Here is a 13954-nt window from a genome sequence, read left to right as displayed (position 1 = left end):
GGAGAAATATCAATAATCCCAGATATGCAGATAATACCATCCTTAAGGCAGAAAGTGAAGAACTAAAGAGCCTCTTGATGAAAGTGAAAAGCAGAATGAAAAAGTTGACATAAAACTCAACATTCAGAAAGCTAAGATCATGGCATCTGGTCCCATCACTTCATGGCAAATAGATGTTTCCACTTCATGGATACAGTGGAAACAGTGGCAGATATTATTTTCTTGGGCTCCAAAATCACTGCACATGTTGACTGCAGCCATATTAAAAGACACTTGCCCCTTGAAAGAAAAGCTATGACCAACCTAGACAGCATATTAAAAAGCAAGAGACATTACTTTGCCAACAAAGGTCTGTCTAATCAAAGCTATGATTTTTCCAGTAGTCATGTATGGATGTGGGATCTTGACTATAAAGAAAGCTGAGCACTGAAGAATTTATGCTTTTGAACTGTGGTGTTGGAAAAGACTCTTGTGAGTCCCTTGGACTGCAAGGAAATCCAACCAGTCCTTTCTAAAGGAAATCAGTCCTGAATATTCATTGGAAGGACTGATGCTGAAGCTGAAACTCCAATCCTTTGGCCACCTGATGCGAAGAACTGACTCATTTGAAAAAACCCTGATGCTGGGAAAGATTGAGGGCAGGAGGAGAAGGCAATTACAGAGGATAAGATGGTTGGATGGCATCACTGACTCAGTGGACATGAGTTTGAGTAAACTGTAGGAATTGGCGATAGACAAGGAGGCCTGGCCTGCTGCAGTCCATGTGGTCACACAGAATCAGACAAGACGGAATGACTTAACTGAACTGAATTGAATCATAGCAAGAATATTCATGATAGCAAAATGAATGGATAAATAACTTCTTTTTTTTTTAATGGGAGTATAGTTGCTTTACAATGCTGTATTAGTTTCTACTGTACAGCAAAGTGAATTAGCTATAGGTATATATATATCCCATCTTTAGTGGATTTCATTCACATTTAGGTCACCACAGAGCATTGAGTAGAGTTCCCTATGCTTTATAATAGGTTCTCCTTAGTTATCTATTTTATACATAGTATCACTAGTGTATATATGTCAATCCCTATCTCTCAATTTATCCCACTTGATTTCCCCCTTGGTATCCATACATTTGTTTTCTACACCTGTGTCTCTATTTCTGCTTTGCAATATATATATATATATATATATATATATATATATATATATATATATATATAGGCTTCCCTGGAGGTCAGACAGTAAAGAATCCACATTCAATGCAGGAGACCTAGGTTTAATCCCTAAGTTGGGATGATACCTTGGAGGAGGGCATGGCAACCCACCCCAGTATTATTGCCTGGAGAATCCCCATGGACAGAGCAGCCTAGTGGGCTACAGTCAGTAGGGCCTCAAAGAGGTGGACATGACTTAGAGACTAAGAACTCATTTATATATATACATATATATATATATATATATATATATATACACACACACAATGAAACATTCAGTTCATTTCAGTTCAGTCGCTCAGTCGTGTCCGACTTTTTGTGACTGCATGAATCGCAGGACGCCAGGCCTCCCTGTCCATCACCAACTCCTGGAGTTCACTCAGACTCACGTCCATCGACTCAGTGATGCCATCCAGCCATCTCATCCTCTGTCGTCCCCTTCTCCTCCTGCCCCCAATCCCTCCCAGCATCAGAGTCTTTTCCAATGAGTCAACTCTTTGCACGAGGTGGCCAAAATACGGGAGTTTCAGCCTTAGCATCATTCCTTCCAAAGAAATCCCAGGGCTGATCTCCTTCAGAATGGACTGGTTGGAACTCCTTGCAGTCCAAGGGACTCTCAAGAGTCTTCTCCAACACAACAGTTCAAAAGCATCAGTTCTTCAGTGCTCAGCTTTCTTCACAGTCCAGCTCTCACATTCATACATGACCAATGGAAAAAACATAGCCTTGACTAGATGGACCTTTGTTGGCAAAGTAATGTCTCTGCTTTTGAATATGCTATCTAGGTTGGTCTTAACTTTTCTTCCAAAGAGTAAGCGTCTTTTAATTTCATGGCTGCAATCTCCATCTGCAGTGATTTTGGAGCCAACCAAAATAAAGTCTGACACTGCTTCCAGTGTTTCCCCATCTATTTCCCATGAAGTGATGGGACCAGATGCCATGATCTTCATTTTCTGAATGTTGAGCTTTAAGCCAACTTTTACACTCTCCTCTTTCACTTTCACCAAGAGGCTTTTTAGTTCCTCTTCACTTTCTGCCATAAGCACGGTGTCATCTGCACATCTGAGATTATTGATATTTCTCCCGGCAATGTTGGATTCCAGCTTGTGCTTCTTCCAGCCCAGCGTTTCTCATGATGTACTCTGCATATAAGTTAAATAAGCAGGGTGACAATATACAGCCTTGACATACTCCTTTTCCTATTTGGAACCAGTCTGTTGTTCCATGTCCCATTCTAACTACTGCTTCCTGACCTGCATACAGATTTCTCAAGAGGCAGGTCAGGTGGTCTGGTATTCCCATCTTTTTCAGAATTTTCCACAGTTTTTGTGATCCACAAAGTCAAAGGCTTTGGCATAGTCAATAAAGCAGAAATAGATGTTTTTCTGGAATTTTCTTGCTTTTTCCATGATCCAGCAGATGTTGGCAATTTGATCTCTGGTTCCTCTGCCTTTTCTAAAACCAGCTTGAACATCTGGAAGTTTATAGTTCACGTATTGCTGAAGCCTGGCTTGGAGAATTTTGAGCATTACTTTACTAGTGTGTGAGATGAGTGCAATTGTGTGGTAGTCTGAGCATTCTTTGGCATTGCCTTTCTTTGGGATTGGAATGAAAACTGACTTTTTCCAGTCCTGTGGCCACTGCTGAGTTTTCCAAATTTGCTGGCATATTGAGTGCAGCACTTTCACAGCAACATCTTTTAGGATTTGAAATAGCTCAACTGAAATTCCATCACGTCCACTAGTTTTGTTGGTAGTGATGCTTTCTAAGACCCACTTGACTTCACATTCCAGGATGTCTGGCTCTAGGTGAGTGATCACACCATCGTGATTGTCTTGCTCGTGAAGATCTTTTTTGTATAGTTCTTCTGTGTGTTCTTGCCACCTCTTCTTAACATTTTCTGCTTTGTTAGGTCCATACCATTTCCATCCTTTATTGAGCCCATTTTTGCATGAAATGTTTCCTTGGTCTCTCTAGTTTTCTTAAAGAGATCTCTAGTGTTTCCCATTCTGTTGTTTTCCTCTATTTCTTTGCATTGATTGCTGAGGAAGGCTTTCTTATCTCTCCTTGCTATTCTTTGGACCTCTGCATTCAGATGCTTATATCTTTCCTTTTCTCCTTTGTTTTTCGCTTCTCTTCTTTTCACAGCTATTTGTAAGGCCTCCCCAGACAGCCATTTTGCTTTTTTGCATTTCTTTTCCATGGTGATGGTCTTCATCCCTGTCTCCTGTACAATGCCACGAACCTCATTCCATATAGTTCATCAGGCACTCTATCTATCAGATTTAGGCCCTTAAATCTATTTCTCATTTCTACTGTATAATCATAAGGGATTTGATTTAGGTCATACCTGGATGCTCTAGTGGTTTTCCCTACTTTCTTCAATTTAAGTCTGAGTTTGGCAATAAGGAGTTCATGATTTGAGCCACAGTCAGCTCCTGGGCTTGTTTTTGTTGACTCTATAGAGCTTCTCCATCTTTGGCTGCAAAGAATATAATCAATCTGATTTTGGTGTTGACCATATGGTGATGTCCATGTGCAGAGTCTTCTCTTGTCTTGTTGGAAGAGGGTTTTTGCTATGACCAGTGCATTTTTTGGCAAAACTCTATTAGTCTTTGCCCTGCTTCATTCCGTATTCCAAGGCCAAATTTGCCTGTTACTCCAGGTGTTTCTTGATTTCCTACTTTTGCATTCCAGTCCCCTATAATGAAAAGGATATCTTTTTTGGGTGTTAGTTCTAAAAGGTCTTGTAGGTCTTCATAGAACCATTCAACTTCAGCTTCTTCAGCGTTACTGGTTGGGGCATAGACTTGGATTACTGTGATATTGAATGGTTTGCCTTGGAAACTAACAGAGATCATTCTGTTGTTTTTGAGATTGCATCCAAGTACTGCATTTCGGACTCTTTTGTTGGCCATGATGGCTACTCCATTTTTTCTGAGGGATTCCTGCCGCAGTAGTAGATATAATGGTCATCTGAGTTAAATTCACCCATTCCAGTCCATTTCAGTTCACTGATTCCTAGAATGTCGACATTCACTCTTGCCATCTCCTGTTTGACCACTTCCAATTTGCCTTGATTCATGGACCTGACATTCCAGGTTCCTATGCAATATTGCTCTTTACAGCATCGGACCTTGCTTCTATCACCAGTCACATCCAAAACTGGGTATTGTTTTTGCTTTGGTTCCATCCCTTCGTTCTTTCTGGAGTTATTTCTCCACTGATCTCCAGTAGCATATTGTGCACCTACTGACCTGGGAAGTTCCTTTTTCAGTATCCTATCATTTTGCCTTTTCATACTGTTCACAGGATTCTCAAAGGAAGAATACTGAAGTGGTTTGCCATTCCCTTCTCCAGTGGACCATATTCTGTCAGACCTCTCCCTCATGACCACCTGTCTTTGGTGGCCCCATGGGTATGGCTTAGTTTCATTGAGTTAGACAAGGCTGTAGTCCTAGTGTGATTAGATTTACTAGCTTTCTGTGATTATGGTTTCAGTGTGTCTGCTCTCTGACACCCTCTTGCAACACCTACTGTCTTACTTGTATCTCTCTTACCTTGGACGTGGGGTATCTCTTCACAGCTGCTCCAGTAAAGCACAGCCACTGCTCCTTAACTTGGACGAGGGGTATCTCCTCACTACCGCACCTCCTGACCTTGAACGTGGAATAGCTCCTCTAGGCCCTCCTGCACCCTTGCAGCCACTGATCTTTGGAGGTGGGGTTGCTCCTCCCAGCCTACACCCCTGACCTCGGACGTGGGTTAGCTCCTCTCGGCCACACTCTGTGTGCTGTCACTATGGCCTGTGCTCCCCCACCGGGGAAGCCAATGAAACATTATTCAACTTTAAAAAAGAAAGGAAATTCTGATATGTTGCAAAATGAATGAACCCTGAAATAAAATAATGCTAAGTCAGTGGAAGAAAAATATTGCATGGTTCCACTTGTACTTGTTACCAAAGTAATCAAATTTATAGAGACAGAAAGTGGAACAGAAGTTATCTGGGGCTAGGGAATGAGAGGAATAGGGAGTTATTTAATGATACAGAACTGACATGAAGGATGATGAAAATATTCAGTGTGCAGTTAGAGTTGATGGTTACACACCATTGTGGATGTTTTTAATGCCACCAGACTCAATAATTCAGTTCAGCCGCTCAGTGGGTCCGACTCTTTGTGGCCCCATGAATTGCAGCACACCAGGCCTCCCTGTCCATCACCAACTCCCGGAGTTCACTCAGACTCACGTCCATCGAGTCAGTGATGCCATCCGGCCATCTCATCCTCTGTACCCCCCTTCTCCTCCTGCCCCCAATCTCTCCCAGCATCAGAGTCTTTTCCAATGAGTCGACTCTTCACATGAGGTGGCCAAAGTACTGGACTTTCAGCTTCAGCATCATTCCTTCCAAAGAAATCCCAGGGCTGATCTCCTTCAGAATGGACTGGTTGGATCTCCTTGCAGTCCAAGGGACTCTCAAGAGTCTTCTCCAACACCACAGTTCAAAAGCATCAATTCTTCGGTGCTCAGCCTTCTTCACAGTCCAACTCTCACATCCATACATGACCACAGGAAAAACCATAGCCTTGACTAGACAGACCTTTGTTGGCAAAGTAATGTCTCTGCTTTGGAATATGCTATCTAGGTTGATCATATAGTTACAATACTTTAAAATGAAAAATATCATTACCAGTATTTTACTATATGAGTTTCTGTTACTGGTAACTATATTAAAAAAAGATCAAAAGAGGTAAATAATATCCCTCCCCTTTGCCTCTGAAAATTTTGTTTCAAAAATCCCCTTTACCAGAGTAGCCTAGTAATACCAGTATGTTGTTGTTTCAGATACAGATTGTCATTTTTCTTCATCTACAAGTTACATTTAATCCAAGGATGATAACCTAATGACTACATTGTTTCAAGCCTTAGAAAATATGGTTGTAGTGTCAATGGCTTAAAAACACTCATTACCTAATCACTTAGGGCCTCAGTTTGCTTGTTTATCACCTAGAGGCATCAGACCTGATTAATCCTAGGTTAACCGCTTTCTTTTGACAGGTTGTGATTCTTAAAATCTTCTAATAAAGACATTTATCTTAATAGGTTCTGTGGAGATACACAGGAAAAAAACCAGAAACATTAGGAGCCAATACCCGACTATATAAATGGATTCCACAGAATGATCTTCTTGGTAAGACCAAAGAAAGAAAAATAAACAGAGCTGAATGAGGGATAATGTGACTGATTGCTCAATAACAGATAAATCCAACAAATTTGTATTTAAAATAACAACAACCAAAAAAAAAGCTTTAATGTTTTCTTCACATTTCTTCTGGAGTTTGTAAAAGAAAAGATTATTCCTGACACTTTTTAAAGACTAAGGCAAACTTTTTTCAAAACCATCATGATAAGTATAGTTATTAGTGCAATGGACTTTTATAATATGACAGAGAGCCTGGATTCAACGCTGCATGCAGAAAGGAAAATAGGAGAATTTATCACAAAAGAGCATAGTGAGTGGAAGTTCATTGTATGGAAAATTAGAAAGAGCAAATGTCAGGTGCAAAGGAACAGTCTAGCAAAACTAACCTAATTAGATTCTTACTGAAGGCATGCTAAGGTCATCACATATCACTTGGGGGATAGTGAGAGAAGAGGTGGCAGCTATAAAAGATGATCAGACATCAACACTGATCTGTTAAACTGACTTAGTAGAGTGCTTGCTAAAATTGGGCAATGCAGAGATAAAGTAGAACCAAAATAAAATTCTAGTGGAGAAGAGTTCAGGGAAGTCTGACTAGACTTTGGTCAAGGATCTTTGTCAAACTGTAACACAAATATCAAATTTATAATTCTCTCACTTATGATATAGTCTCTCCCTCCTGAGAATCAAAGTCAAATAAAGTATCTTTATATCAGGCTCCCATTAACTTTTGTATACAATATTGCAGAAACCTCCTGATTCTCTTCATCCATTTTATCCCACTTCTATTCTCTTTTGCCTACTACAACCATATGGGGGGAAAAATCTGGCAAACCATTTCACCATCTATAATACAAATGGCTCTCTATTACTATAGAGTTAAATGCTTAAACAGAGTACACATGTAATTGCTGTAGCCTTTTTGTATGATAAACTCAATATGCCAGCAAATTTGGAAAATGCAGTAGTGGCCACAGGACTGGGAAAGGTCAGTTTTCATTCCAATCCCAAAGAAAGGCAATGCCAAAGAATGCTCAAACTATCACACAATTGCACTCATCTCAAATGTTAGTAAAATAATGCTCAAAATTCTCCAAGCCTTCTATAAGCCAGGCTTCAACAATACATGAACTGTAAACTTCCAGATATTCAAACTGGTTAAAGAAAAGGCAGAGAAACCAAAGATCGAATTGCCAACATCTGTTGGATCATCAAAAAAGCAAGAGAGTTCCAAAAAAACATCTATTTTTGCTTTATTGACTATGCCAAAGCCTTTGACTGTGCGGATCACAATAAACTGTGGAAAATTCTGAAAAAGATGGGAATACCAGACCACCTGACCTACCTCTTGAGAAATCTGCATACAGGTCAGGAAGCAACAGTTAGAACTGGACATGGAACAACAGACTGCTTCCCAATATGGAAAGGAATACGTTTAGGCTGTATGTTGTCACCATGCTTATTTAACTTATATGCAGAATACATCATGAGAAATGCTGGAATGAATGAAGCACAAGCTGGAATCAAGATTGCTGGGGGAAATATCAATAATCTCAGATATGCAGATGACACCACCCTTATGGTAGAAAGTGAAGAAGAACTAAAGAGCCTTTTGATGAAAGTGAAAGAAGAGAGTGAAAAAGTTGACCTAAAACTCAACATTCAGAAAACTAAGATCATGGCATCTGGTCCCATCACTTCATGGGAAATAGATGGGGAAACAGTGGAAACAGTGTCAGACTTTATTTTTGGGGTCTCCAAAATCACTGCAGATGGTGATTGCAACCATGAAATTAAAAGATGCTTACTCCTTGAAAGAAAAGTTATGACCAACCTAGACAGCCTATAAAAAGCAGAGACATTACTTTGGCGACAAAGGTCCATCTAGTCAAGGCTATGGTTTTTCCAGTAGTCATGTATAGATGTGAGAGCTTGACTATAAAGAAAGCTGAGCGCTGAAGAATTGATGCTTTTGAACTGTGGTGTTGGAGAAGACTCTTGAGAGTCCTTGGACAGCAAGGAGATCCAACCAGTCCATCCTAAAGGCAGTCAGTCCTGAATATTCATTGGAAGCACTGTTGCTGAAGCTGAAACTGTAATACTTTGGCCACCTGATGTGAAGAACTGACTCATTTGAAAAGACCCTGATGCTTGGAAAGATTGAAGGCAGTAGGAAAAGGGGATGATAGAGGATGATGTTTGGATGGCATCACCGACTCAATGGACATGAGTTTGAGTAAACTCCAGGAGTTGGTGATGGACAGGAAAGCCTGGTGAGCTGAAGTCCATGGATTCACCAAGAGTCAGACACAACTGAGCACCTGAACTGAACTGAACTGATGCTAACATTCTGGTATGGAAACCCTGCACATCTCACCACCCCTTTCCCATCAACAAAAGTATTTTCCCACTAACAAAAATATTTGGTTTCTTCAGTCCTTCCATTCTTTTTTGTTGATGTATTCTCCCTCCAATAACTTGTCAAATGACAAGTACTCTTCATCGTTTATTCTGCAGGAAAATTCTCAGTTGTCTGTAGAATGACTTACTTGCTGGAATCACTAATTATACTTAGCTGGAGTAATTAATTGCTGATTTCTTTGGAGCCTATAAGAATTTATATGAGGCCTCATGGCATAGAATTATATAGAAGATGTCACTTAATAGAATTAATGATTTATGAAGGTATCATGATTTTCTGTTTCTGACACTCTTACAACAGAATAATAATTTTTTTTTAATTTTAATTTTTAGGTCATCCAAAAACCAGAGCTTTTATCACTCACTGTGGAACCAATGGGATCTATGAAGCTATTTACCATGGAGTCCCTATGGTTGGAATTCCTATGTTTGGTGATCAGCATGATAATGTTGCTCGTATGAAAGCCAAAGGGGCAGCCGTTGATGTAGACTTGGAAAGAATGACAAGTGAAAATCTGCTTAATGCTTTGAAAGCAGTTATTAACAACCCTTTGTGAGTAGAGAATATATTCTTTTCTAAGAAGAAACATCTTGTTTCTTGAAGAATAGTTTCATAAATTTTTAAATTGACAACTTTTACATGATCACCAGCACATACCTAATAGCAAATTAGATTATTTTATGTTTCCTAAATTTTGTGAAAGTACTTTGTCACCTACCACTAATGAATGATAGACTACAATCTTGAAGAAATACTACATTTATTTAAAGAAAGTGAGCTATTGTTGAAAAGATACAAATTTTTATTAATAACAGTACTTTTATTTCTTAAAAATTGCAGATATTATCACTATAAAGAGTTTAGGCAATATGACAAAAACAAAGGTAAATAAAAATAAAAACTCACTCAACTCTCCTCATGTAGCTATAATGAATGACAGTTTAGAAACTTCCACTATTTCCTTGTGCTAATTTATAAATAGAAATTAATAGTGTTAATTTATAAATAGAAAATAATATAAATAATTTTGTTTAAAAATAGGACTATACTTGTTAGTTAAAATTTTCTTTTTTTTTTTTTTTTTTTTTTTTATTCTTCCAATTTTATTTTATTTTTAAACTTTACATAATTGTATTAGTTTTGCCAAATATCAAAATGAATCCGCCACAGGTATACATGTGTTCCCCATCCCGAACCCTCCTCCCTCCTCCCTCCCCATACCATCCCTCTGGGCCGTCCCAGTGCACCAGCCCCAAGCATCCAGCATCATGCATCGAACCTGGACTGGCAACTCGTTTCCTACATGATATTTTACATGTTTCACTGCCATTCTCCCACATCTTCCCACCCTCTCCCTCTCCCACAGAGTCCATAAGACTGTTCTATACATCAGTGTCTCTTTTGCTGTCTCGTACACCGGGTTATTGTTACCATCTATATTGGTATATTTTAAATGAAAAACAGAAAAAGTGAATGAAGAAAAATTGAGAGATCCAAGGAAGTAGAGAAGACCCCAGCCTCTTCATTCCCTGGCAAAGAACAACAATTAGACACTATTTATGAACAAAATCATCTCTGGGAGTGCCCTAAAGGCCATGTAAGAAATTTTAGCAACACAGTAGAACAAAAAAACTGAGATAAATCACACAAGAACAGAATGATGACAGTTTTATTTTACCAGCATCATCCCCAAGCCAGCATTACTCATCACCAAGAGAGAACTTTCAGCTAGAAAGAATTCCTTGGCAGAAAATGAAGAATGGGTTGAGTGACCAATTTCTAAGGCCTTCTGGGGCACAGACATAGAAAAAACAAATTCTAAATTTGTATGAAACCACAAGAGATCACAACCAGAGCAATCCCAAGAAATAACGAAGTTGGAAGCATCCCACTTCTTATTTCAAACTGTACTACAAAGCTATAGTAATTTTTTTTTAAATGTCATTGGAATAAAAATAGGCATACATACCAATGGAAAGGATTAGGAGCCCTGATACGAACCCTCATATGTAAACTTGAAAAATATTTGAAAAAAAAAAGTGAAGAATACTCTATAGGAAAAGTGTTATCTATTCAATAAGTAGTACTGGGGAAACTAAATAATTATATGCAGGAAAATGAAATTTGGACCCCCATATTACATTACCTACAAAAATTGACTAGAAATAGACTAAAGACTTAAGCAAAAGACCTGAAACCATAAAGCTGCTATCTTAAAAGAGGAGGAAAAGTTACTTGACAAGGGTCTTAGAAACAATTTTTGGGATATAACACCAAAAATACAAGGAACCAATGCAAAGCTCAATAGGTGGGGCTATATCAAGTTCAAAAACTTCTGCACAGAAAAATAAATGATGTGTAAAATGAAAGGGAATCTACAAAATTGGAGAACATTTTGAAAAGTATACATCTGATAAGAGATTAATGTACAAATGATATAAGGAACTCATTGCTGCTGCTGCTCTAATTCGCTTCAATCGTGTCCAACTCTGCGACCCCAGAGACGGCAGCCCACCAGGCTCCCCCGTCCCTGGGATTCTCCAGGCGAGAACACTGGAGTGGGTTGCCGTTTCCTTCTCCAATGCATGAAAGTGTAAAGTGAAAGTGAAGTCGCTCAGTCATGTCCGACTCTTCGCGACCCCATGGACTGCAGCCTACCAGGCTCCTCCACCCGTGGGATTTTCCAGGCAAGAGTACTGGAGTGGGTTGCCATTGCCTTCTCTGAAGGAACTCATTACTCAATAGCAAAAAAAAAAACAAAATTTGTTTTTAAATGAGCAGAGGTACTAAATAGATATTTTGTTAAAGAAGACATGCAAATGACCAACAGATACATGAAAAAGGGCTTCATGTCACTAAGCATCAGGAAATACAAATCAAAATCCCACCTCATACCTGTTACAATTGTTGTTGATGCTGTTCATTCACTAAGTTGTGTCCAACTCTGTGAGCCTATGGACTGCGGCATGCCAGGCTCCTCTGTCCTCCACTATCTCCCAAAGTTTGCTCAAATTCATGTCCATTGAGTTGGTGATGCTATCTAACCATCTCATCCTCTGCCGCCCCCTTCTCCTTTTGCCTTCAATCTATGCCAGTATCAGGGTTTCTTCTAATGAGTCGGCTCGTTGCATCAGGTGGCCACAGTATTGAGCTTCAGCTTCAGCTTCAGCATCAGCCCTTCCACTCAATATTCATAGTTGATTTCCTTAAGATTGACTGGTTTGATCTCCTTGTGGTCCAAGGGACTCTCAAGAGTCTTCTCCAGCACCACAATTAAAAGCATCAAATCTTTGTTGCTCAGCCTTCTTTATGGTCCAGTGGTAAAGAATCCATGTGTCAATGCAGGTGCCACAGGAGATGCAGTTTCAATCCCTGAGTTGAGAAGATTCCTTGGAGTAGAAAAGGGCAATCCACTCCAGTATTCTTGCTTGGAAAATTCCTTGGACAAAGGAGCCTGAAGGGCTACGGCCCATGGAGTCTCAAAGAGCCAGACTTGACTGAGCACACATGCACAAAATAACATTCATACATGACTACTGGAAAAATCATAGCTTTGACAATGTGGACCTTTGTTGGCAAAGTGATGTCTCTGCTTTTTAATACACTGCCTAGGTTTATCATAGTTTTCCTTCCAAGAAGCAAGCTTCTTTTAATTTCATGGCTGCAGTCACTGTCTGCAGTGATTTTAGAGCCCCCCAAAAATAAATCTACCACTGCTTCCAATTGTTCCCCTTCTATTTGACACAAAGTGATAGAACTGGATGCCATGATCTTAGTTTTTCAAATATTGAGTTTCAGATCAGCTTGAAACTGTTAGAATGGCCATCATCAAAATACACGGTCTAAGAGGTATTGGTGAGGATGTTGTAAAAGAGGAACCCCAGTGCACTCCAGGTGAGAATGTAATTTAATGGAAATTAATATGGGAACTCCTCAAAAGATTAGCAACAGAACTACTAGACAATCCACTGGAGAAGGGATAGGCTACCCACTCCAGTATTCTTGGGCTTCCCCTGTGGCACAGCTAGTAAAGAAATTGCCTACAATGTGGCAGAGCTGGATCCAAACCCTGGGTTGAGAAAATCCCCTGGAGAAGGGAAAGACTACCCACTCCATTATTCTGGCCTGGAGAATTCCATGGACTGTATAGACCATGAGGTAGCAAAGAGTTGGACACGACTGAATGACTTTCATTGACTTTCACTCACTGAGACTGAGTAATCTCACTTCTGGATATATATCTAAGGAAATGAAAACAGAATGTGGAAGAGATATCTTCACCCCAGTGCTAATTGCAGCTTGATTCACAGTAATGAAGATATGACTAAAACTTAAGTGTTTGTCAGTGGATGAATAAAGAAGATGTGGTACATGTATGTAAAGGAACATTATTCAGAAATAGGACAAAGGAAATACTGTCATTTGTGAAACCATGGCATTGGCCAAGTTAAGTAAGTCAGACAGTGAATGACAAATATTATTCAATGTCACTTATACATGCAATCTAGAAATTCAAACAGAGAGCAGAGTGGTGTTTTCAGGACCTAGGACTTGGGAGACTGGTGAGACAAGCTTTGAATAATAAGGCACAGGTATGAGTAATAAATAAATAAACTTTTTACAACATGATGATTAGCTGTGATCATAAATAAATTCTCAATAATGAAAGATTAAATTTATTATGTAATTCTATTTCACATAAATAAAACAAATATATTCTTTGGAGAAAGAAACTATATAAAATTAAAAGAATTGCCAGGCTTGGATAAATACTTCTTTAATATCAGATAAATTCTTAGTAAAATTTTGACATAAATCTATAAATAAGCATTGACATTAAAGATTAAAATAATTTTTAAAATATTTCATTTTCTTCAGTATTGAATGACTTTTCACTATGAAGTCACTTAACTTCCTATCAGTATCTCTCGTTTTGGTTTAACTTATTTATAACTGGAGAATAATTGCTTTACAATGTCATATTGGTTAGTATTGTACAACAATGTGAATCATCCTTAAGTATACATATATTCCCTCCCTCTTGAGTCTCCCTTTGACCCCCATCCCATCCCATCTCTGTGTCTGTGTGTGTCGCTCAGTCATGTCCGAGTCTTT

General features: G+C 39.1%; 1 protein-coding gene across 1 annotated transcript in view; it reads left to right on the top strand.

Moving 5' to 3' along the window:
* MGC152010 (UDP glucuronosyltransferase 2 family) overlaps nt 1-13954 on the top strand; it is a 38736-nt gene that overhangs the window by 22531 nt on the left and 2251 nt on the right. Inside the window, 2 exon segments of the mRNA NM_001075724.1 lie at nt 6318-6405; nt 9172-9391. Of these exon segments, the coding sequence (NP_001069192.1) occupies nt 6318-6405; nt 9172-9391 (308 nt within the window).

Source organism: Bos taurus, chromosome 6 (assembly GCF_002263795.3).
Source record: "Bos taurus isolate L1 Dominette 01449 registration number 42190680 breed Hereford chromosome 6, ARS-UCD2.0, whole genome shotgun sequence".
Lineage (NCBI taxonomy): Eukaryota > Metazoa > Chordata > Mammalia > Artiodactyla > Bovidae > Bos > Bos taurus.
This window is presented reverse-complemented; position numbering and strand designations above follow the sequence as displayed.